The sequence below is a fragment of the Mastomys coucha genome, unplaced genomic scaffold (assembly GCF_008632895.1).
Source record: "Mastomys coucha isolate ucsf_1 unplaced genomic scaffold, UCSF_Mcou_1 pScaffold15, whole genome shotgun sequence".
NCBI lineage: Eukaryota > Metazoa > Chordata > Mammalia > Rodentia > Muridae > Mastomys > Mastomys coucha.
The window spans coordinates 167,247,267-167,270,086 of NW_022196897.1; the positions used below are offsets into that span (position 1 = coordinate 167,247,267).

General features: G+C 44.5%; 2 protein-coding genes across 7 annotated transcripts in view; one reads left to right on the forward strand and one right to left on the reverse strand.

Annotated features, from left to right (window-relative positions):
* The window catches only part of Dido1 (death inducer-obliterator 1), a 56,989-nt gene extending 38,029 nt beyond the window's left edge, over positions 1–18,960 (reverse strand). Inside the window, exon 1 of one of the 6 annotated variants that reach the window (XM_031372989.1) lies at positions 18,863–18,960. The gene's annotated coding sequence lies outside the window, so the exon portion shown is untranslated. Of the gene's footprint in view, positions 1–6,407; positions 6,539–6,629; positions 6,835–14,543; positions 14,908–15,003; positions 15,135–18,862 lie in introns of those variants that run through there. The other 5 variants (XM_031372984.1, XM_031372988.1, XM_031372986.1 and 2 more) reach the window with 5 other exon arrangements.
* Positions 15,232–21,987, forward strand: Gid8 (GID complex subunit 8 homolog). The gene is made up of 5 exons (XM_031372994.1): positions 15,232–15,443; positions 18,037–18,166; positions 19,306–19,502; positions 20,124–20,321; positions 21,089–21,987. Exons 2-5 carry the CDS (start codon positions 18,049–18,051, stop codon positions 21,260–21,262), a joined length of 687 nt encoding a protein of 228 aa, XP_031228854.1. The 5' UTR covers positions 15,232–15,443; positions 18,037–18,048; the 3' UTR covers positions 21,263–21,987.
* Positions 21,988–22,820: the final 833 nt, after the last annotated feature.

The window sequence follows — 22,820 nt, forward strand, 5'->3', positions numbered from 1 at the left end:
TTTTTTTTTTTTTGGCAGATCTCTGGCTTAAGACAGCAGGATTTCCAAACATGCTTCTGCCTTGTATGGTTTTGAGTGACTTGTATGAAGAAAGTCCCTGTCTTACAGAGGCATGCCATTCTTTTTACATAACTGTGGCTGCTGTTTGAAACCACATCAAATCAATAGCAGCCATCTCAGCATTCAGCAGTGCTGTAGATGATAAAAGCCCATCCAAACTCTCACTTTCCCTGCTTAACCCACCGACCTGTCTCGCACTAGGTCAATCTTTTACCCATTTACATTTTCTGACCACATGCACATGAGTCACTTAGAAAGAAAGTACCAATCTCACAGTACTTCAGGCAGTGTTAAAAGCATCTGGATTGACTCAGAAACATTTGATTACTGGAAAGCTACACCAAGCTCACAATGGATACAAGTTTCCAAAGTTCTAATTTTCTACTGAAAGTGAAAATTTTATGTTAAGCAAGAAATCCAGTTGCTTTTCTTGAGACTCACATCATTTACATTGGAGAGTGTACATGCCACACACTAAGCCTGGCAGCCAAAGTGCCTGCTCACTCAAGAAGTCATTCCACAAGATGTGTAAGTGCCAACTCATAGGAAAGTGACACAAGTGTGCACCCGAGAGCTAAGCCTAACAGAAGCTACATGTACATCTTGTTCAAGGATTTTACACTTTTTTAAACTACACTTATTTTTCTGGGTGTGTGTCATGTCTCTGCTATGGGTAGGTCAGAGAACAATGAGCAATCGTCGTTCAACAGCTTTCAACACATAGGCTTGAGGTATCAAACTCAGCAAACACATGACACACAGCCATCTTCCCTGGTTCCAAAGATATTCTAAAGGGAAATGTGTATTTTACAAACCCAGCCCACAGTGGGAGCGCAGGATCCCTTATATATAGGTGCAAAAATCAGTTGCCAGGAAAATGTCATGCTGGTCTATTATTTCAGAGAGTTTTGGCCTTTCAGCTCCAAGGGGGGTTTCCAGGCATCCCACAGAAGCCCACTGAGGGTACCTGAATTTTGTCTCCAGCATTTCTACTTAGAATAGCAATGGGTGGTACAGGACAGTCAGTGGCAGCATCTATGGTGCACCATCTTTCATCCCAGGTGCTCTAGAAGGACCTCCAAATTCTTTCCCATTTCCTGACTCAGCTAAAAGCATTATTACCAATGCAGAGGAGAAACTGGGTAAAACCTACTTTCCTCAAATGTTAAAATATAACTTTTAAAAAACAGCAGTAGTGCACAACCTACCTTTTAACCAGTCTAATCTGAAGATTTAACCATCACCATTCTAACTGCTATCCACCTAAAGATGTCTGTAGCAACAGTCACAGAACTAACTTCTTAGTTCTTAGTATGAGCTATTCTGAACTGTGACAAGATAGCCTCAGTGAAAGCTCCTACAAGCCTGCCATCACAATTCCAGAAAACCAGTCATGACTTGTAATACCCAAGTGCACATGTACATTTTGCACTATTCACAAAACATGTTTTTTTTTTTTAAATTTCAGTTTTCCCTGAACACGTTCTCATGTAAGGATGAACTTGACTTCAAATACCACCTGAGTACTGGGATGCTAGGACAACAGGTATACTTTACCTGACATAAGCAATGCCGAGGGATAAGCCTAGGACCTGAGAACTCTACTGAATGGAACAAGAGTTATAGCCTCCAGGGCCCCCAAAGTTAATTCTGAAGCAATTCTAACTTGTTAGAAATTATATCCAGTGCTGTAATAAAGATTGTTTGATCCTAACTCAGAATTTGTTACTTCTTAGGTTACATCAGTTTATCATTATTTATACTTTCTATTAAACATCTTCTGTTAAATAAAAGGGACTAAGATGCTAACACTGTTTATGAAAAATTATCAAGAAAAGGTTCTTTTACAATTCAGTTTTAATTCCCATACAGTAAACTAATAGTTTATATAAAATTCAGCTTGTTCAGAAATGAAAAACTTCTCTTGACCTCAGTGGGAGCAGCTTGCTGTCCATATCCTTACCCAGCAGGCTGTAATGCTTGGCTCTTGTCATTGAGCCTCAAGAACTGCAGCAGCAAAACTTGTCTATCACACATGCTGATGCTTCAGTCCATGAGGGAAATTAAGAAATCCAATTTTCATTTCTCTCAATATCTACTGCTCAGCAAAACAAATGCTATTTACCAAATCACAATGTTATTAAATCATTCTGGCCAGGTCAAAAAAATTGAGGAAAACATGAGGAAATCATAAAAATCAATCTTGTTGATTCAAACCTCACATGAGGAAAAAAAGCAGCACTATCAAGAGAAAAACCACTGTCAGGACTGATGTTTCACTTAGGCCTCCAGATGTCTCTGTATCACAAATTCCTTCCTTCTAGCTTCTAGTTTAAAAGGTACAGGCTTTTAAGTTTGGTACCAATGCACGGAGGAAATTTCAAGTCTACTGGTGGCCAGAAACTAGAAACTGTGAGGCTACCCTTGTTTGGGGTAGAACATCAAGTCTCTTACAGCAGCTACCTAGGGTGGGTTCCCCTCCTGTCTCTTTCTCATTCCCAGAGACGGTGGGCTTTGCATAGGTAACTACTGCTCCTAAGGTCAGCACCAGATCATCACAATATATACTTATCAGGAAACCCGGTATCCACACTGTGTGCCTAGGCTGACTACCCAACAATGTGTGTCATGTAGATGGCTTGGACAGTCCTTTTTTAGTGTTTCTAGGACAATCCTACAAGCAAGAATATGGAATTCCTGGGATGTGGAGCTCATATTTATTTTCATATTTATGCTCCAGATTATGTCAGCATTACTACCTTAAGTCCCATTGTGTACAATGAAAGCATATTACATACTATAGTAAATGCCAAGAACCAGTTAAGCACAATCCTGTTGCCTGCCCCCTGCAGATACCCCCAGCTGATTGTGCCGATGTCCTAAGCAATGGCAGATCCTAACATCTGAGGAGTACAGACTGAATGAAACAGCACCTTCGATGTCACAAAATCATTTGTTCTATACCTTTCCTCAAAGACAAGAAACTGGTCAAGTCAATAAAAATAGTTCAAAGATACCATCTCATAGTATAAAGGTGTTCTTCTAGGTGTTTAGAGTCAAATATTCTTTCAAGTCATTTCAACAAAAAGAGCACTCCTTTTTTTGCAGGGGTTGGGGGTGGGGAGTAATGTCAAGACATGGTTTCTCTGTGTAGCCCTGGCCATCCTGGAACTCAGATAGATCCACCTACCTCTACCTCCCAAATGCTGGAACTAAAGGCCTGTACCACTATGCCCAACAATACGAACACTCAAGGCCAGGCCTGGTGGTGCTTGTTATTAATCCAAGCACTCAGGAGGCAGAGGCAGACTAGCCTGGCCAACATAGTAACTAACAGGACAGCCAGAGATACAGCAAGACCTTGTTGAAAAAAGCAAAAACAAAATGAGCACTTTTAATTGTCATGAATAGTAAGTGGTAAAAATGGGTAGTTGGACAGGCAGAGCTATCTGCACAGCACACTAAGGTACCAGATGCCCCTTTACTGTCACTGAAAAGTCACACTTTTTTTAGAGGCTAACCAACAGCGATGTGACACTTGGAAGCAGAAACATATGGAAGAAAACAGTCATTGTGAAATAGATTTATAAAAGCATAAATGTTACTTTTTTCATTAAGTTGTCTTAGACTTTGAAAATATTTATATAAGGGCACATGAGTTTAACTAAAAGTGTTTTATAATGAATGAAAAGTTTAAATGTGCCAGGCAGTGGTGACACACGCCTTTAATCCCAGCATCTGGGAGGCAGAGGCAGGCAAATTTTTGAGTTCGAGGCCAGCCTGGTCTACAGTGAGTTCCAGGACAGCCAGGGCTAAACAGAGAAACCCTGTTTCAAAAAACAAAAACATAAACAAAAAAAGGTTTACTTAGTTGCAAAATCAAACAATTGCCAGGCAGTGGTGTGCACACCTTTAATCCCAGAACCTGAGAGGCAAAGGCAGGCGGATTTCTGAGTTCAAGGCCAGCCTGGTCTATAGAGTGTGAGTCCCAGGACAGCCAGGGCTATATAGAGAAACCCTGTCTCAAAAAACAAAAACAAAAACAAAAAAAAAACTGTAAAATCAAAAATCAGTATTAACAAAGGCTCTTTTGTGTCACTTTTTAGAATAAAGACCCTAGAGTTTGGTTTGAGCACGGCTGGTTTGGGGACTGAGCAGAGTTCCCACAATTGCTGTCTGTCTGTATAAAGCACCCTTTCTATCTAGCTAAGATTCACAAGGGCCCTAAGTAGACCCAATCCAATCCCACTCCCTTCCCTCGTCATTTAGGTTCAGTCATTACTTTGAGGAGGCTGTAAAGCTTACTACCTAAGTTCAGGCCAAAGCCCAAGAGGCGGAGCTGTATTCCAACTGGAACCTTCCTTCCCTTCTCTAAGATTAGGAGGAGACAATACATGGGGGTTTCCCTTTGGTGGGTGGGGAAGGGTAGGATAATAAAGTCCAACACTGAATTCTAGCAAGGCTTCCTGTATTATATCTATTGCAGCTGAGCTGAACTCTATTCTCAAGCAAGTTATAGCAGCAACACCCAGTACTTCCTCGATATTAACACAAATATAAACAGACAACAAGAAGGCTACTTCAGACCCAAACATGTGCTTTTAAGTTACAATTTAATGAATCCTGACAGTGCCTATCAGGTTTCTCAGGGGAAGGCTCTCCTGATATAGGCACCCAATTCCTGCTCCTGTCCCAAGAACCAGCACTTTCTATCCCCAACAGTCAGGTAATGCCTAGGGATAAACTGTATAGACACAGCAAAAAATTATTCATTTTTAAATGTGTCTGCCACCTTCGTGCAGGTGCACAGTTGCTAGAAGAGGCATAGGATTTCCCAGAGCTAGGGTTAGACATGGTTGTGACATAGATGCTTGGAGATTAAGCTCTGCTTCTGTAGAAAAGAGATGGGAACACCTAACAGCTAGCTAAGCCATCTCTCCTACCTCCAGAATTATTCTTAAAAAGCATGTCAACTGCTTACTTATGTTTCCTTATTAACTTCTCAAAATGACTGCTCAGAAAATAAGCTAAAGCCTTGTCAACATGGTCTGTCTCACAGGCAAGCCTGCACACTCAGAACAAATGAGCACAATTCAGACTTTGGGCTTTGACCTCCTCTTTCCAAAGAGCACACTATCACTGGCTGCAAATCATACAACCTTTGTAACCGAATCAACACACAACCTCAGAGACTACTGTTTTTCTATAAAGGACCCAGTCACTAAGACTTAAAGGAGACTCTACTTAGAAACAATTTCTTAGTTGGGACGTGAGCATTAGAAACAGATCCTACAGCTGGGCAGTGGTGGCACACACCTTTAATCCCAGAACTTGGGAGGCAAAGGCAGGCAGATTTCTGAGTTTGAAGCCAGCCTGGTCTACAGAGTGAGTTTCCAGGACAGCCAGGACTACATAGAGAAACCCTGTCTCGAAAAAAGAAAAAACAAACAAACAAACAAAACAAAACAAAAAACCAACCAAACAAAAAAGAGATCCTACAACATGAATCGTTATATAGGGATGTAAGTGCAACACGAAACAGTCCAATCTTTGCTCTTCTGGGGTCAAACAGAAGTCATCTAGTATCGCAGGACAGATGTGTAACATGGTAAACATGGTAACATGCCGTGCTGACAGAAGTGTTCAGCTTGGCACAGTGCTCATATGTTGAAGAGAAATCATTACTTGAGGTGCTCAGCACTGACTGAATTAAGATTCTTTAGCCTATTAACGCAATACCTACCAGAGGTCCAGAGAGCTTTTCTGACAATAGAAAACTTCTGTGAACAACAGAAGACAGGAAGGCATCCCACTTCGCAGTCAAGACCTACCTGAGCTATCTCAGGTCCCCTAGTACACGTTCTCAGCAAGCTATTGTGATGCTACACATGCACTGAGAGGCAGGAAGAAAGTGCTGGTCATGAGTGCTGGCAGGAGTCATTACACAACCTTTTTTGTGTGCTGTTTCTCATCCGTATACAACTGAGTTTCAACATTCCAAATCAAACCTAGGGCCTCTTACTCAAGAGTCACTGTTGAGATCAATCTACATTAACACACACCTGGCCACCCACATTGGCAAAAGGCAATTAGAGCCCAGGCAACGCCCAGGTCCTACACTGGGCCGAGGCTGGTTCTTCCTCGAAGTCCCCCCAGGAGATATCAGCTCATACACCCGCGAATTCGCGCCCAGGCCCAGTCACGTCCCACCACGAGTGATCTACCACAAGTGTTGAGGACCTGCGGCCGCAGGAGGCTGGGCCCCTAACTCCGACTCACACTCAGGGGCTCCACAGCCTCCCAGACCCGGACCCACTACATAAGACAATCAGTGATTCGGCAGAAACCTGACGCAGACCGCCCGCCCGCCGGGCCTCGCGCGCTCCTCCGTGATCCCTCAGCCCGGGGCCGGAAAGGGCCCCACGGGCCGCGACGCCATTTTCTCGGCGCTATCGCGCCGCTCGCTGGAATTAGGCTGCCGGCATGGCGCCGCTCCGCCTTGTCCCTATTCCAAGTGCGGTTCGGGTCCACCCGGCTCCTGCCCTCCCTCACTGTACAGAGCCACTTACCCCAGCCGCCGGGATCCCGCAGCCATTTCCAGAGCTACCACAGATTTAGAGCAGAGACCAGCGAGACTACCGTCCTAGAGTGGTGGGCCGCGCGGCAAGCGGAAGAAATCGACCGGCCACCGAGATGCGGCGAGGCTAGAGCGGCTGTGCCGCCCTCCTTGCACGCATGCGCCACCCCGGTTCACCGGAGCGCCAGCCTCGTCGGCTGGGCACGCTTGACAGATTTCGCGCGTCCGGAACCAAGGGGCTAAGCTGGGAGCCAAAGCTACCTAGAGATTCCTCGAGCTATCCTGGAACAACACCCGGCCCAGCATTCCAAAAGCTTTAGAAACCCTCTGTGCCTGCGGGGACTGGTGCTTCGGAGCGCACGATTCCGGTGAGAAAGAGCCAAAGCCGTGAATCTCTCAGCCTATGGCAGGGTGTGTGCGGAGCCCGGAGGAGCGTCTACCCAACAGGGACTCCCTCAGACTATGCTTTACTCCGTGCTAGAAACACCCTTGCCCCATCCATTTCTTCCTAAATACGGATTCAGGAGTCAGGAGCCAATGCCTGGTCATACGTGCCTACGAAGGCAGGAACTGCCCCCCACCCCAAGTCCTCTCACGAAGGCACTTAAGAATTTTCCCCCTAGCGCTAACTAGCGTGACATTCCTTCACTGTCCCCCAAATAACTTAAGGAAAACAGAGAGAGGTCGCATTGTGAACACTAGCCATATTGCCCCGAGAGCAGTTAATACCGGAATAGACGCTCAGCTTTGCCCCATACAACCAACTTCTTATTTATGTATGCACACAAAGACATCGCTTGGAAGCCAGTCTTTTGGTCTCTAACTTCGGCTTCCTGGAAGGACAATAATGTGCTCCGGTCTAGTAAAGCCTCTCCCAAATTGTAGAGGCCTCCAATGCTCCATTCAGAAGCCCAGGTCTTGAGTAGTTTTCTTTCTAACATTTCCCAAGGTTGCATGCCAGCTCATGGGAGTACAGTAGGAGGCTGCTTCTGCTTCCCTTGGTGAGACCCTTCATTACCACCTTTCTGATTCTTGTCAAGGAGAAGCCTACTCTGTCCCTCAACTCTGCCCTTGAGTTAAGTTCCCAGCATCTACAGACGGACAAATATCTCCAGTTCCGGGAATCCAGTGCCCTCTTCTGGCCTCCTCAGGCACCAGGCATCTGGCACCCACTGCATGTACACATACATAGAAGCAGAATACTCATACACATTAGATAAAATTTAAAATATAAAAAACTAAAATCCAACATTTAACTTACAGTTCATTTTATTATGTACAGTGCTGGAGATTGAACCCAGAGCCACCCTAGGGACATGCTAGGAGTAATCTATAGCAGCTAACTTTAGAAAAAATGCATTTACTTGCACAGCACTGAAGAATCCTATAACAAGCAAATCACCAGCTGCTTTGCACGAAGGGCAATAGAGCAAAACACCAGTCTCTGATTTTACTTTAAAAACAGCAGGTTCCAATTTGCAGCAGATATTATCTGGCAGTGTGCTACATCCATATACAGCTGAGAACCAACACCAACCATCACAGTACAGAGAGCACAAGGAACTGGCAGCACAAAAGAGCCAAAAAAACAATTCAGACTTTGTAACCAGGTGTAGTGACATCTGTATTCCAAGGATGTGGATGTAGTGGCAAGATAGTGAGTTCCACAGCTTTGGCTACAGAATGAAACAGTCTTAAAACAAAAAATACAAAAACCAGTCAAGACAGCCAGGGAAACACTGTAGTGCTTGTGTCACAAACTGAACAGAATCTGTGCAAACCTGCCTATAAAAAGTGAGAGGTCAGGGCTGGAGAGATGGCTCAGCAGTTAAGAGCACTGACAGGTCCTGAGTTCAATTCCCAGCAACCACAACCATCTGTAATGGGATCTGATGATGTCTTCTGGTGTTCACAGAGAATTAAAAAAAAGAAAAAAAGGTCAACGATCTTTCTTTTTTCCCAAGTTTATTTCTGCCTGCATGTATGAATATGCACCACGTTATGCCCAGGGCCCCACTTAAGTCAGAAAAGAGTGTCAGATCCCCTGGAATTGGAGTTTGGGGGTGATTGTGAGCCACTTTGTGGGAGCTGGTAATTGAACCTGAGTCTTCTGCAACAAGGGCTCTTAACCAGTGTAATATCCCTACAACCAGGAAAAAATTATTTGAGTAAATGTGTAGCTGATTTGTAGCTCTCTTCAACAAAAGCTAAGGACCCAAGAATCCAAGGATTTATATATTTTTTTCTTTTGAGAGTAAAAGAAAGCATCCATGGAAACAATGTAGTTCTGGCCAGGCCTTTAACTCCAGAACTAGGAAAGCAGCAGGCTGATCTCTGGTTCAAGGACAGCTTGGTCTATCAGCTGAATGAGACCCAGTCTCAAGAGGGTAAAAGTTATTCTGTAAAACCAGATGGCAGCCTGGTACCTGATTATTTACCTAATGGAAGCTTTTTGCATTTTAGCCTCAGAATGCTTTTCTTTTTTATAAAACTGTGACATTTGATTACTTATTTATTCAATGCTGAGGATTAAATCAATTATGGATGTGTCTGTGGTAGGTAAGTGCTCTACCATTGAACTACCACTTCAGCCCCTGGATAATGTTCTCTCAATTTTTATTGATGTGGACATCCACGTTACCAGGGTAGGTGTGATGGAGTTTTTTCTCCCCTGCCACCTTTACATGGGTTCCCAAGGTCTAGTCATCAGACCACCGTGCAACAAACCCAAATACTTCTGACCTGTTGAGCTATCTCACCTACCAGTTCTTTTGCCCATATACTTTTAGTTCTTCTCTCTCTAGAGAACTGCTATCCACCCCACTCCACCCCTGGAATAAAATATAACCAGGGTTTCTCTATGTAGCTCTGGCTGTTCTGGAACTTGCTCTGTAGACTAGGCTGACCTCAAACTCAAGAGATCCACCTGCCTTTGTGTCCCAAGTGCTGGGATTAAAGGTGTGTACCATTACAGCCAGGCTTGAGAACTGCTACTCTTTCATAATGAAACTTCAAATTCCTGCCTTGGCTTACAGAACAGTGGTACCTTTGACCATACAGTAGCCTCTCCGACCTCAGCCAAACTTTTATGACTTCTCTCCCAAGTCCACCTGTTACACACAGGAAGCTTAGCTAGTTAATGAGTCCAACCAGGCTGACGTTTCTGTCAACTTGGTAACTTTCCCAGGTTGTAGCCAGTGTGGCTGTCCTAGGACATGCCCACCTATTTTCTACTCTCTTAGGTCCTTGATGCCATTGTGCACAGGTCATGTACATGTTCTGCCCCATTATCCTGTCTGTTCCACACATACCATGGAAACCCACCTCTAATCAATCTGTATTTACCCTTTCACTGGTCCCAGGAACCTTCCTGTGTGTACCCCAAACTCAAATTCATTTCAGAGCCTAACACAAAAATTGACTCATGGGGATGGGAAGACAGCTTAGTGGGTAAGAGCATTTGACACTCAAGCAGGGGCAGGGCACAAGCACGTGCCTGTAACCTCAGTGCTGTGGATGGTGGTGACAGGCAGACAGGACTGCTGGAGAATGCTGGCTACTGGCTTAGTTTACAGTTTAGTAAGACCTCGTCTTGAAGAAATAAAGCAGAGTACACAGGCCATCTCCTTTGGCCTTTATGCACTCCTGGTGTGTACTCACCCACACAAAGAAAAACCACAACTGAGCTGACCTCCCCTTTGCTAGTATTCACACTGGAGAAGGAAGGGCCTTGGCACGGTGCACTCATTTAGTCCCTAGTCAACAGAGTCATATAAAGTACCTAAAATGTAACGGACACTTACTGAGATGCGTAGTATGCGTAGTACATAAGAATGTTACTATTCTTTGTGTGTGTTCATTCATTCATGTGTGTATGTGAAGTTAGTTGCACATGTGTACTCAGGCAGGTCAATGTAGGGCAGGTGTCCTCCTCAATCTCTTATTTTTGAGAATGACCCCTCATTGAATCTGGAGCTCAGCTCACCAGTTCAGACTGGACTTGCCAGTAAGTGCCAGGGGTTCTTGTTTCTGCCTGCCAGCACTGGGATGACAGAAGCCACAGTATCAGTCTTTTGTACACAGGGATCAATCTCAGGTCCCTTTGCTTGAGCATTTTACTGACTAAGCCATCTCCACAGCACAGTAAACCTTGTTTTTAGGGGATTCATGATATCAGGCACTGGGCAATATGGGGTAGGGTGTTGAAAGCCAAGGAAAATAGTTTAGAACTTTTTTCTTTGAGACATCAAGATACTGTTCTCTCTACATAACCCTGGCTGTCCTGGAACTCACTGTATAGATCAGGCTGACCACCATCTTCTCTGCCCCAAGTGCTGGCTAAGATCAAAGACATATATTACCATGCTTATATGTGTGGGTGTTTTGCCTGTTTTCTGTATGTATGTGTACCATATGCAAAGGCAAGGTGCTAATAAGGCCAGAAGAGGGAACCCAATCCCCTGAAACTGGAGTTACAGGAAATAACTCCAAGAGAGCTGAGCCTGGGTTCTCCATAAGAGCAGGAGTGTCACCTCTCCAGTTCCACAACTATTTTTTCTGTGAGTTGCAATCCTGTATGAAGTTCTATAACTGAAATTGGGGGAAGGCCATGAAAAATTTGGCAACAGCCAGGCAGACTTCAATGGGCGGTGGTGGTGCACGCCTTTAATCCCAGCACTTGGGAAGTGGAGGCAGGCAGATTTCTGAGTTTGAGGCTAGCCTGGTCTACAGAGTGAGTTCCAGGACAGCCAAGGCTACACAGAGAAACCCTGTCTTAGGGGGGAAAACAACAACAACAACAAAAAAAACCAAACAGAAAACACTAACAAATGCACTGACTACTGTTTGTTATGAACTAAAGTATTTTTACTGTACAAAGTTTATGCACTTAAAGAAATATAATAGAAGCCAAGTGCAGTGGTGTGCACCTTTAATTCTAGCACTTGGGAAGCAGAGGCAAACTGCTTCAAAGCTAGCCTGGTCTAAACAACTGAGACCCTGTAGGAAAGAAAGAAGGAAGGAAGGAGGGAAGGAAGGTAGGAAGGAGAGAAGAAATGAAAGAAGGAAGAAAAGAAGGAAGTATTGTTTAATTTTAAAAACTTCCCTAAGCACGGGTGTCAAATTAGTAATCTTTAGATGGTATTAGAATATTAATTTCAAAAACTGCTGTTGGAATTACTGACTTGAACTGTGCTAATAAATAAAGATCAAGATCAGGACTGGAATGTAGTTAGTTATCTAGTGGATGCTTGCCTAGTATGCACCATGCTCTGAGTTCACAAGCACTTCGCATTCATTGTGCATAAGCCTGTAATCACACCATGAAGTAGAGCAGGAGACCCTAAACTCACTGTTACTCTTGCCTACACAAAAAGGTGCACCAGCATACAAAGGAGACATTGTCTTTCAAAAAATACAATTCCAAGCTGGACTGGCTCATACCATTTACTCTTCTTTCAGAAATGGAGTTTGTTTCTTAGCATTCATTCATACATTAGTGAGAGGGTTCGCAACCACTTATAAACTCTGTTCCAGGGGTTCTGACATCCTTTTTTGTTTTTTAAAAAAGACTTATTTATTTATTTATTTATTTATTTATTATATCTAAGTACACTGTAGCTGTCTTCAGACACTCCAGGAAAGGGCATCAGATCACATTATGTATGGTTGTAAGCTGCCATGTGGTTGCTAGGATTTAAACTCAGGACCTCTGGAAGAGCAGTAGGTGCTCTTAACCACTGAGCCATCTCTCCAGCCCCTCTGACATCCTCTTCTGGCCTCTAGACTCACATTCAAATAAAAAATAAATCTTAGAATTCATTCAGACTTTTCTTTTTTGGACAGAGAGTATCTCTATGTAGCCCTAGCTGACCTGGAATTATATAGATCGGGTTATACTTGAACTCAAATACTCAGACTAAAGTCCTGTGTCACCTCATCCAGCCAAAAAAAATTATTTAAAAAAGATTAGTCAGGCACAGCAGCACACACTTTTTCTTTTTGTTTCTTTGTTTTTCGAGACAGGGTTTCTCTGTATAGCCCTGGCTGTCCTGGAACTCACTCTCTGCATGAGCCACCACTGCCCAGCTGTGGCATACATCTTTAATCCAGCACTTGAGAGGCAGAGGCTCTGTGACTAAAAGGTCTACAAAGTGAGTTCCAAGACAGACAGAACTACATAGTGAGACTCTGTCTTAAAAACAAAACAAGAGGGGCTGGCAAGATGGCTCAGAGGGTACGAGCACTGACTCCTCTTCCGAAGGTCCTGAGTTCAGATCCCAGCAACCACATGGTGGCTCACAACCACCCATAATGAGATCTGACGCCCTCTTCTGGTGTGTCTGAAGACAGCTACAGTGAATTACTCCGGAGCGAGTGTGGCCGGCAGAGGTCAGCCACACACATGATGGCTCATAGCCATCTGTACAGCTACAGTGTGCTCATACACATAAAATAATTAAAAACAAAACAAGAAAAAAACAAAGATTTATTTTTATTCATGTGTATATACGTGCCCAGAGGCCAGAGTTAACAGCTCTCCAGAAGCTGGAGTTACAGGTCGCTGTGAGCTGCCCGACTTAAGTGCTGGAAACTTAAAACTCAGTCCACTGAGCCAAGTTTCTCCAGCCCCAAGGCTAACACTTAATGTAAAAATAAGCAAGCATATGAATCCCACTAGAAAAAATTTGCTTTTGTCCTTAAAGGTAAAATTGTATTTATAGGAGAAGGCATTATGAAATTATCAGTCAATACTTGATTTCTTTGTCTATTTTATATATCCATATGCCCAGAGTAGCACAGAAAAAATCCTTATGCATATCCTTACAGCCGTAGGTGGAAAGCTTAAGAATCCTGAGCTGGGCATGATGGGACACACAGCCTTGTCTGACCTGGAACTCAGAGATTCACCTGCCTTGAGGTGTGCCACCATGAGCAGCCTGTGGGGCACACTATTAACATCCAAGCTACACAGAGAAAGGTTATCTGGAAAATTCAAAAAATAAAAATTATCACCTGAACAAAAGGAAGATAAAATTTGCTGGTATTTAGTGAAACTTCCCAGGAAAGCCCAAAGGGGAAAATAGGAGTCTGGGTGACTGAAGCAGGAAGGTCAATCAACTGGCAAACAAATGCCTTACATGAAGGTCAGGGTGTACGAGAAATAGTACTGTGAGAAGACATATGAGACAATGTTAGGAAAGACTTTGTGGTAAAGGACGCTTCGTGCAAGCAGCAAAGATGATGAGCTCAAAGTTAGGTTGAGGAACCCTAAACAGGAGCTAGTTTGTAGAAAAGACTATGGCACTAGCAGACTGCTAATCCATCATCATCCATAGAGGCACTGAAATTCTGAGTTAACCCATCTCTTCTAAGATACTAGCCTCTTCCTCTGCACACTTTTGAGTTAATATCCAATTTTACCCAGGGTTAAAGTAAGCGCTACAAAGTTTGTCAATACCAACCGGAACAGATTTGGTTAGAGCTCTGGAGTTAAAAGATTTATCACATACAGCCACTTGTGGTCATTGTGTCCGACAGATCTGCTAAACTGGCCTTATTTTCAGTGACTCAATAAGTTGCTTTCCCTAGACTCAGTTCATTTTTAAGCAAGCACACTCAACTATCTCAACTGCCCAACATTCCTTCCAGAAGCATTCCAGAATTTCTTTACAAGGACTGAATTTGCATTCTCCTCCGGCAGACAATAAACACATAAATATGCAAATACCCATTTAACAACTCCAGCCCAGCAGTTTTAGAGGGCCTCCAACTACCCCCATCCCTTGCGGGAATATCTAAGGCAGTGAGTAAACAAGAATGGGGTCCCTACTCCCGCGGGCGGAATCCCCTCCGCTGGAGTTCAGAGCTAGGTCCACACCGAACACCGCTAAGAAAAGACACTCACTGTGAGCGCCCAGAAGTAGGGAGTACCCTCGGTGGCCCGGAGGAGTCCCGACTGTGAGCACTTCTGAAGCACGGATCCGCTCTGCTTCGATGATTGCCTTAAAAGCAGGGATTAAGTTCCGTGCATGTTCCATTCCCTGAGAACCCCAGCACTAGGGAGTCACCTTTTTGAGTGCCCAGAACAAGAGCCTCTGCAGTCCCCTCTCGAGCGTGGCCACAAGGATCGCTCTAGGTATCGCTATTCTGACGCTGATCTGACCTCGATTACAGCGTTCCCGGAATAAATCCTAGGAGCTCGCTCACATCCGGAGGCCTTGTCTTTAGGACTAGAGCCTGGCGGACTATAGGCCGGGAAATGCCCTCCTTATCTTGCGCACTCCCGGGTTCACACACACCTATTCCTCGCTCCCCACTTCAAACACACACACAGACACACACACAAACAAGAAAAGAGCTGGGACCTTCATTTCGAACTCAGTCTACACGTCTCCATCCCCGCGCTAGCACTCAGTACGCGAATGCCCCCGCAGCAGCCATCTTGCGCAGAAGCGATACTAGCCTTTTGACTCTCGCGCCAACCCGTAGAGCTAGGGCACCGCCGAGGAATTCCGCGCAAGAACGGAAGTCGAGACCCTGGTTTCCGGCGACCGCCCGCCCCGGCCGATTCGCGAGAGGAATCCATTGGTTGCCAGTTCGCACCTCGAGATCTTAGGATCTCGCGAGAGGTATCTGAGGGACAGACGCCGGTGTATCTACCTCTGCTTCGCGCCCCGCCCCCGCCTCCGCCGCTGCCTCCGCCTCCTCCTCTATCTCCCGCCGTCTCTACCGCCCCTCCCCGGCCCCGGGAGCGGCCGCGGAGCCGCCACCCAGACACTGTCGCACGGGAGGCGGGATCCGCACGGTAAGATGGCCGCAGCGGGCCCTGACGGCCGTGCCGAGCGTCCCCGCGGGGCTCCGGGGTGGGCCGAGGCGCGGAGGTCAGAGGTCGGGGGCCTGTGCCCGCCAGGCTGACCTGCCAAGGGTATCCGAAGCCCGAGGCAAGAGCGGGGATCAGGAGCGGGAGGTCTGGAGGCCGCGCTATTAGTCCGGGTGCTGCCGGGACCGCAATAGTTACTGCAAATGTTCGCAGGTCTCTGCGATTAAAGGCGCGGTGAAGGGAACAGCGAAAAGGTGAAGACGCGGCTACTGCGTTAAAAGTCATCCTCGCGGCTTAGGATGCCTCCCCGCCGACTGTAACCGCTGCATTTTGGGACCACAAAATGAGTCCTACAGAAGCACTAACCCCTGTCTCTGTCCTTAGCCTTGCTTGATAACCTTTCCCAGCGCCGAGAGAAATCGAGAGGCAAGGACCTTCTTGAGGAACATTTTTCCAGACTGATCCTTAGCTTGCTTATGAATAAAAGTCGAATCCTTGAATTCTGTCATCCTGTGGCGTGGAGCGGCATCAGGCCGGTTTAGTTTCACTTCCCGCCTCCCCCCATACTTCTACTGCCTTGTGGGCTGCTGGGATCTTCAAGTCCGCCAGAACTAGAAGTCCTGGCATGCCCCAAATTCTAAGTCTAACATTCACTGCGCAAACTCCGCAAGTGGATTTTTGGAATCTTAATATCTTATATCTTTTTTTTTTTCAACTTTTGCTTACGTATCTTTCTCCCAGTATGTGTATATGCATGTTTCCCAAATTACTGTTTTTAGCGTGGGTCCCCAGGACCTGTAATCCAGAGACCTACCACACCTCTCTTACCGCCAGTGTCCTCTGCACCAGACTTGCCCTGCTCCTCCAACCTGTTTTACTTGCATTTCTCCCACGGTTCTGTGCTCTCATTTCTAAGGCCTGACACTTGAAACGCCGGTCCGTCTGTTTGTCCGTGCTTCGTTCTTTTCTCTTGTCCCTTCATAGTTAGTCTAGCAACAGCTGCCATTGATTTGGAGGCCAAAGCTTGATCTTGTCTTCTCTTCTGCTGTCACTATACCAGCACTTATTTCCTTTGACTGCTTTGCTCTTTCCATCCAATATGCATTCCATTGTCAGACCAGAAACCAGAGCCATCTTTCAATTTTATGATATATTAAAACAAGTCAGCGTGTCCTTTGCAGTGCACAAAGTAATATCTGTGAAGTATATGTTATTGACCAAGTGTAAATGATTCAGCCCATACTCCTAGAGCTACCCTAATTGCCCTCTACCTACCATCCTGCTTTACTCCCTCATGAAAGAATCCCTGTGTGATTCCATGTCTTTGCCTAAGATCACAATATTTTGTGCTAAAAACATGCCATGTAGTCTGTTTCATATCTGACTTTGCAACTCGTGTCACACTTCGACTCCTATTTTAATTTGTTCTCTTTTTCCCATTTAGTGTTGTTTTATTAAAATGATGTGCATCCATATTTCCTTCTAAAGTCTAAATACTTTAAATGTAAAAAGTTCTTTATTTTTATTTATTTTGAGGCAGAGTCTCACCTTGTAACTCTGGCTGGCCCAGAACTCTATTTGAAGATGAACTTGCCTTTGCCCCACAAGTGCTGGGATTAAAATTATGGCCAACACATCCACCCAGAACAGTCTTTTTGAACCTATTTGTTGCATTGATAACATGTTTTAGCTTCCTTTACACTGAGTGTGAATATGCATGCTCGACTGAGTAAGTGATACATGCTTGTACCGCACTTAGGTCTCTAGAGAGGCTATCATTCATAAAGCAAACCAGAACTTGTGCCATATGATCTATATGAAAAACTACAGCCTTATTTTCAGAACACTCGTACCAAAGGGTTTGGATGTGGCTTTTGTATATCAAAGCTCCTTTATAGCTGGGCAGTATTGGAGCATGCCTTTGATTCCAGCACTTGGGAAGCAAAGGCAAGCAGACTTCTGAGTTCAGAGGCCAGCCTGGTCTACAGAGTGAGTTCCAGGACAGCCAGGGATATACAGAGAAACCCTGTCTTGAAAAAAAAAAAAAAAAAGCTCCTTTATTCAGGCTCTTGTTGAGTGAACGTTTTAGAGAGTGGTGTCCACATTTTGCCATCTTAGGCAAGCGTATCAGTGAACTCCACATTCTTTGGTCTAGGATATAGGAATAACTGAAGGAGGCTTGTGCCGCCTTATCAGTTTTCCCACAGAGGAGTTGAAGACTCCACCCTTCACTAACACTTGACTTCCTTTTGATTGCTGTGTCCCTGTTTACACCATAGTTTTCAGTGTATAACTCTGTAGTGCTTCCCCTTTATACCTTTAGCTTCAAGCCTAATCCCCTCCTTCATACTGTAATGTCTCTGTGTCTTCATTCTAAGACTCCAGATTCTATTTCACTAGCAGTACTTCCCACCTTTGGCCTTGATGCTACCCAGTAATTTTCTCAGGCCTTTTTTGCTTGTCAGTTTCAAGACTGAAAGTATCCTCTCACTCTTACACTTACTACATTGCTGTGTTTATTTTTTGAAATTATTACACTGGACATAGAATTCTTCCCCAATTATTCTTTTTCCTGTAGAAATAAATCATAATGAGTTATGCAGAAAAGCCCGACGAAATAACCAAAGATGAATGGATGGAAAAGCTCAATAACTTGCATGTTCAACGAGCAGACATGAACCGACTCATCATGAACTACCTAGTCACAGGTAAAGGCTGGCTGTGAGGGGGACACCAATTGACCATAGCTCTCTCTTTTTAAACTAGTAGCCCTTTACCCCTGAAGCATAATGGTAAAATTAGGTTGTACTAAAAAATCATAAGAACACTGTTAACTTTGATATTTGTAAATCAGTCTGACATGTTAAAGATGGCCTTTTCTAGCCCAAAGTGTTGTAGGCCACACTCATAATCCCAGCACTTGGGAAGCTAAGGCAGGATTGTGATTCAAGGCCAGTAATATGAGACTTCTTCTCAACTTCCCTAACCCCTAAAAACAATACATATTTTTTCTATCAATAAAATAATTTTTCCAGGTCTTTGAGACCTAAAGCAACATCTATTTTTGGCTTTGACAGTTGTACAGTTAAGCCTTCATGATCATTAAGAGTATAGGCTTATGAATTCTAGGCCAGCCTGTCTGTCTCAAGACTTTAAAAAGAATGTTTTGGAGTATATTTAAAATCCAAATAAATGATATCTTCTGGCCAGTTTGGAAAAATATTGTGGCCTGTTTCTAGGTTGTCCAGCTCATGGAAACATGAAAGGAAAAATGGCTGGGAATATGCAGAAGAAAACAGTAATTGGTGCTCCTGCTGGGGAGAAAGTTCACTGATAACTGGAGTGAAGGAGTCAGTTATCCTGCCTGGTTCTCAAAAGCCACACAATGAGAAGTCTCTCATTACCCTTTATCCTCTTGCACCTCTCCAGTTGTGTTCTGCTAAGTTTCTTAGAAAGTGGATACAGGATTCTTGTCCTGTGGTGTCACCAGGCTCCTGTGGGTGGAATGGCACCAGTGCACGGCAGCCTGTGAAGATGCAGCAAGGTGTCTGCCTCGCCTGCAATTGTCTCTGTTGCTCTGGCATCCTGACCTGTAATCCCTGCCTTGATGATGTCACAACACACAATGGGCTAGCAGTCTGAGACCTTCAGGTTGATAGGCTAAACCTTTTGGATAGCTCCAAAGGAATGACAGCCTTGACTACTAATCACAAAAATAGTAAAAACCAGGTCCCTAAGAAAGTATAGTTTATTTGTAGGATCATTTAATGATGATTGGGCTATTTAGAAGTACAAAGCCTTAACTCATGATTATCTTTCGTAGCAGTGAAGATAGTTTTCTTTTCAGAGGGCTTTAAGGAAGCAGCAGAGAAATTTCGGATGGAGTCTGGGATCGAACCAAGTGTGGACCTAGAAACACTTGATGAGCGAATCAAGATTCGTGAGATGATTCTGAAGGGTCAGATTCAGGAGGCCATTGCCTTGATCAACAGCCTCCACCCAGAGCTCCTAGACACAAACCGGTACCTTTACTTCCACCTTCAGGTGAGTCTCAGCAGTCTGATGTGGCTGCTTGGCTGGCAAATTAGGCTTGTTTGCACTGGCTCAGAAAGAAATCTGCCATTGTGTGTTAATGGAACATTGCTTAGTGTTGGGGAGGAGACAGGCTTTGAGCTAGCTGCTGCTTTATGTACTATTGAAACTAGTTACTTTTTAAAGGTGTGTGTGGATGTGGTTGGGAAGGGAGAGAATGGTGTGCACTTGGAAGTAAGACGCATTCCTTGGGAGTCCATTCTTTCTGCCTTTAATGGGCTCTGGGCATACTTGCACAGCAAACCTTTTCACTGTGGCAGTCTTCCCCAATCTCTCCTTTTGCTTTTAAAATGGAAATGCACCAACTTGGAGATGCTAAGAAAGTCTTTTGAAATTTGGAGTGGTAAGGTAGAACCCAGGGCCTTGCCTAGATGCTAAATAACTACTTTAACACTATGAGTTACACACTCAATCCCCCCATAGGATATACTTTTGATGGGAGCCAAGTGTTTATGGTTATTCATCTATATATGTGCCAGCAAAATTTGGTTGTCTTTGCTGTTGACCATACTGGGTGTCACTTAACTGGGATGTACAGGCTGGCTAATCTTATCTGTCTTTGTTATTGACTAGCAACAACACTTGATTGAGCTTATCCGTCAGCGCGAGACAGAAGCAGCATTGGAGTTTGCCCAGACGCAACTGGCAGAGCAGGGTGAGGAAAGCAGAGAATGCCTCACAGAAATGGAACGTACATTGGCCTTGCTGGCCTTCGATAGCCCTGAGGAGTCGCCTTTTGGAGACCTCCTCCACATGATGCAAAGGCAAAAGGTAAAGGGCCAGTAAGGGAAGAGTTGAGTTCTTGGACACTCAGAGGACTTGTGAAAAGATGGTACATGTCCTGCTCTTATGTTGGGGTGAAACACATGGCTCTGGGCCAGGATACTCCAGTAGAACACTGGCAACTCCTCTAATCTGTCCCCTTTTATCTTGTGAAAGTAAGAGCATTGTGACTGTTAGTGTCTAAAACCCTTTGCCAGTTTTTCTTCTCTTAACCTTTCTCTTGTCAGTTTAGAAACAGGTATCCGAAGTATTTTCAACTTAAAATCAGAATAGTCTTCTGACGTGTCTGCTCTTCCCTTCCTCATGCTACAAGCGTGATAGCTAACTGCCTCCTAAGACCCATGTTTTCCTTTCCCCTATGTTGGATCCCTTGAAAATCTTGAGGTGTCTCTTTAAGGCTTGCCTGCAGGTGCTCATATAAACATTGTGCTGCTCCTCTCTGTCAAAGTCCGACCTAAGTGTAAGCTCCTTCAGGTGACAGTCATTTAGTGCCCTTGGAGTGGCATTTTAGTTACATATTTAATTTGTTCTTAAGTGAGTAACAAGCTTTGTGGGTAAGAACAGTATCCAGATGGGCTGCACTAATAGTTTAGTGATAGAGTGCTTACCTAACGTGCTTAAGGACCTGGAGTCTCACCCTAGCACTGGAAAAAAAAGATGTCTTAAGCATATTGTCAGGCTTGCTGGCAGTGTGTGTGTGTGTGTGTGTGTGTGTGTGTGTGTGGCCATTTCTATTAGATGTGTTTCTTTTCTAGGTGTGGAGTGAAGTTAACCAGGCTGTTCTGGATTATGAGAATCGAGAGTCCACACCCAAGCTGGCAAAATTACTGAAACTGCTACTTTGGGCTCAGAATGAGCTAGACCAGAAGAAAGTAAAATATCCCAAAATGACAGACCTCAGCAAAGGTGTGATTGAGGAGCCCAAGTAGAGCATGTGCACGGACCCAGCACTGTCAATAGGCACAGGACTCTCTCTCCTCCGGCTGTGACTGGCAGATTGTCACCGCAGTAGAGAACCTTTCCCCCTGTACTTTTCTTTGGCCCCCATTGTTTAAAAGGGGAAAATGGCCTTTTTAAACACTGGCAAACCCATGATGGAAGACACCACCTCTGCCATGCCCTGTATCCTGAGAGCTGCACACACTGCAGTTAACTATTCCTGTGCTTCCGGATTGCTGGTTCCAGAAGATGTGATTTGCCACTGTGTGCTGCACTGCTAGGGAGTGTCATCTCAGCTGAAGGCCTCACACAGGACAGCACATGAACAATACTGATGTGCTTTTGCTACCTGCTGTGTGCAGGCAGACAGGGTTTATCTTCCTAGGTCTCACCAGACCTTCATGGTTTTCCTTACCCCTTCTTTTCTTTCTTTTTATTCCTCATTTTGTTCCTTCATAGGAAAGAATATAAATTTGTAAATCTTAATTCAAAGATAACTTTTGTGTGGGTATTGAGTTTGGTTTGGTTTTTTGCCTTTTGGTGTAGGCTGTGTGTGTGAGAGAGGTGAGGCTGTGGGTTTTTAATTTTTCATCTTTTAAAATATATTTTTGGTGCTGTATGTGATAAGAGACTCATTCATAGTGGATCAATGAATAATCTCTTGTAGATAACTTTATTTGGAAATAAAGGTTTCCTTTTACTTCCAGAATAACCACAATGGCTTCTAAAAAGTTCTCCTCCCACATAGCCCTTGTTTTGGATGTCCTTTTCCCTGGCACAGGGGCAGCACCTTAACTCATAGCTGAAAGTCTAATTCCCATGTGCCTAGGGAATACCGTGCATAATAAATAGCAAGTCAACCTGGTGCTGATGGGATGACCAGGTGGTCTCAAGCATCACAGGGTTGGATGTTCATGCTAGCCAGATTGAACTTCAGTGTCAGCAGTGTTGTGTGTCCTGCTTCTCATCAGCTATTTTTTACCTGCTCAGTGGAAAGCAGAAAAGACATTGCCATAGGGTTATGGTATGCATATGTAGGTCAGTGCTCTGAGTGGTGAGTGTGTACATGTGTTATGCCCAACACAGGTGTGTTTGGTTGATTCTTGGCAGTGGTCCAGGCCTGATGGAGTCAGTGCTAAAGGCTGGGGTGGGGGGTGCATAGATCTGCAGAGCCCTCAGTTATCCATGGATGTGGATGGTGAAGATGATGCGGGTACTGTCCTTTGGTGGAAGTTCCTGCCTGTCTAACACTAGAGCCAGGAGTTCTGGTATTGGCAACTAAGAAACAGTGTCCTTAGTAACTACTGTATTGGGATTATTTCCCTTCTTCTTGAGCAATACAGTACATACTGACTAGCTTGGTCAGACTAAGTTTGTTCAGCTTGCTGGCACCTGAGCTGCTCAGGTAACATAGCTGACCACCTGTCTCTATCTTGTTCCCTACTTAAGTATTGTTCATCAGTATCTGTTTTTTACCCACAGGGTTCTGTTCTTGTTGGGATGGAATGAAGTGTCTTCCAGCTCTCTGCTTCTATTTCAGAGGCCAGG

Bases quoted from the DNA above. Each gene is read 5' to 3' on its own strand.
- Gid8 (XM_031372994.1), top strand. From the start codon at position 18,049: ATGAGTTATGCAGAAAAGCCCGACGAAATAACCAAAGATGAATGGATG. The intron at 19,503-20,123 runs GTGAGTCTCAGC...GTTATTGACTAG, and splicing joins ACCTTTACTTCCACCTTCAG to CAACAACACTTGATTGAGCT. The intron at 20,322-21,088 runs GTAAAGGGCCAG...TTTCTTTTCTAG, and splicing joins ACATGATGCAAAGGCAAAAG to GTGTGGAGTGAAGTTAACCA.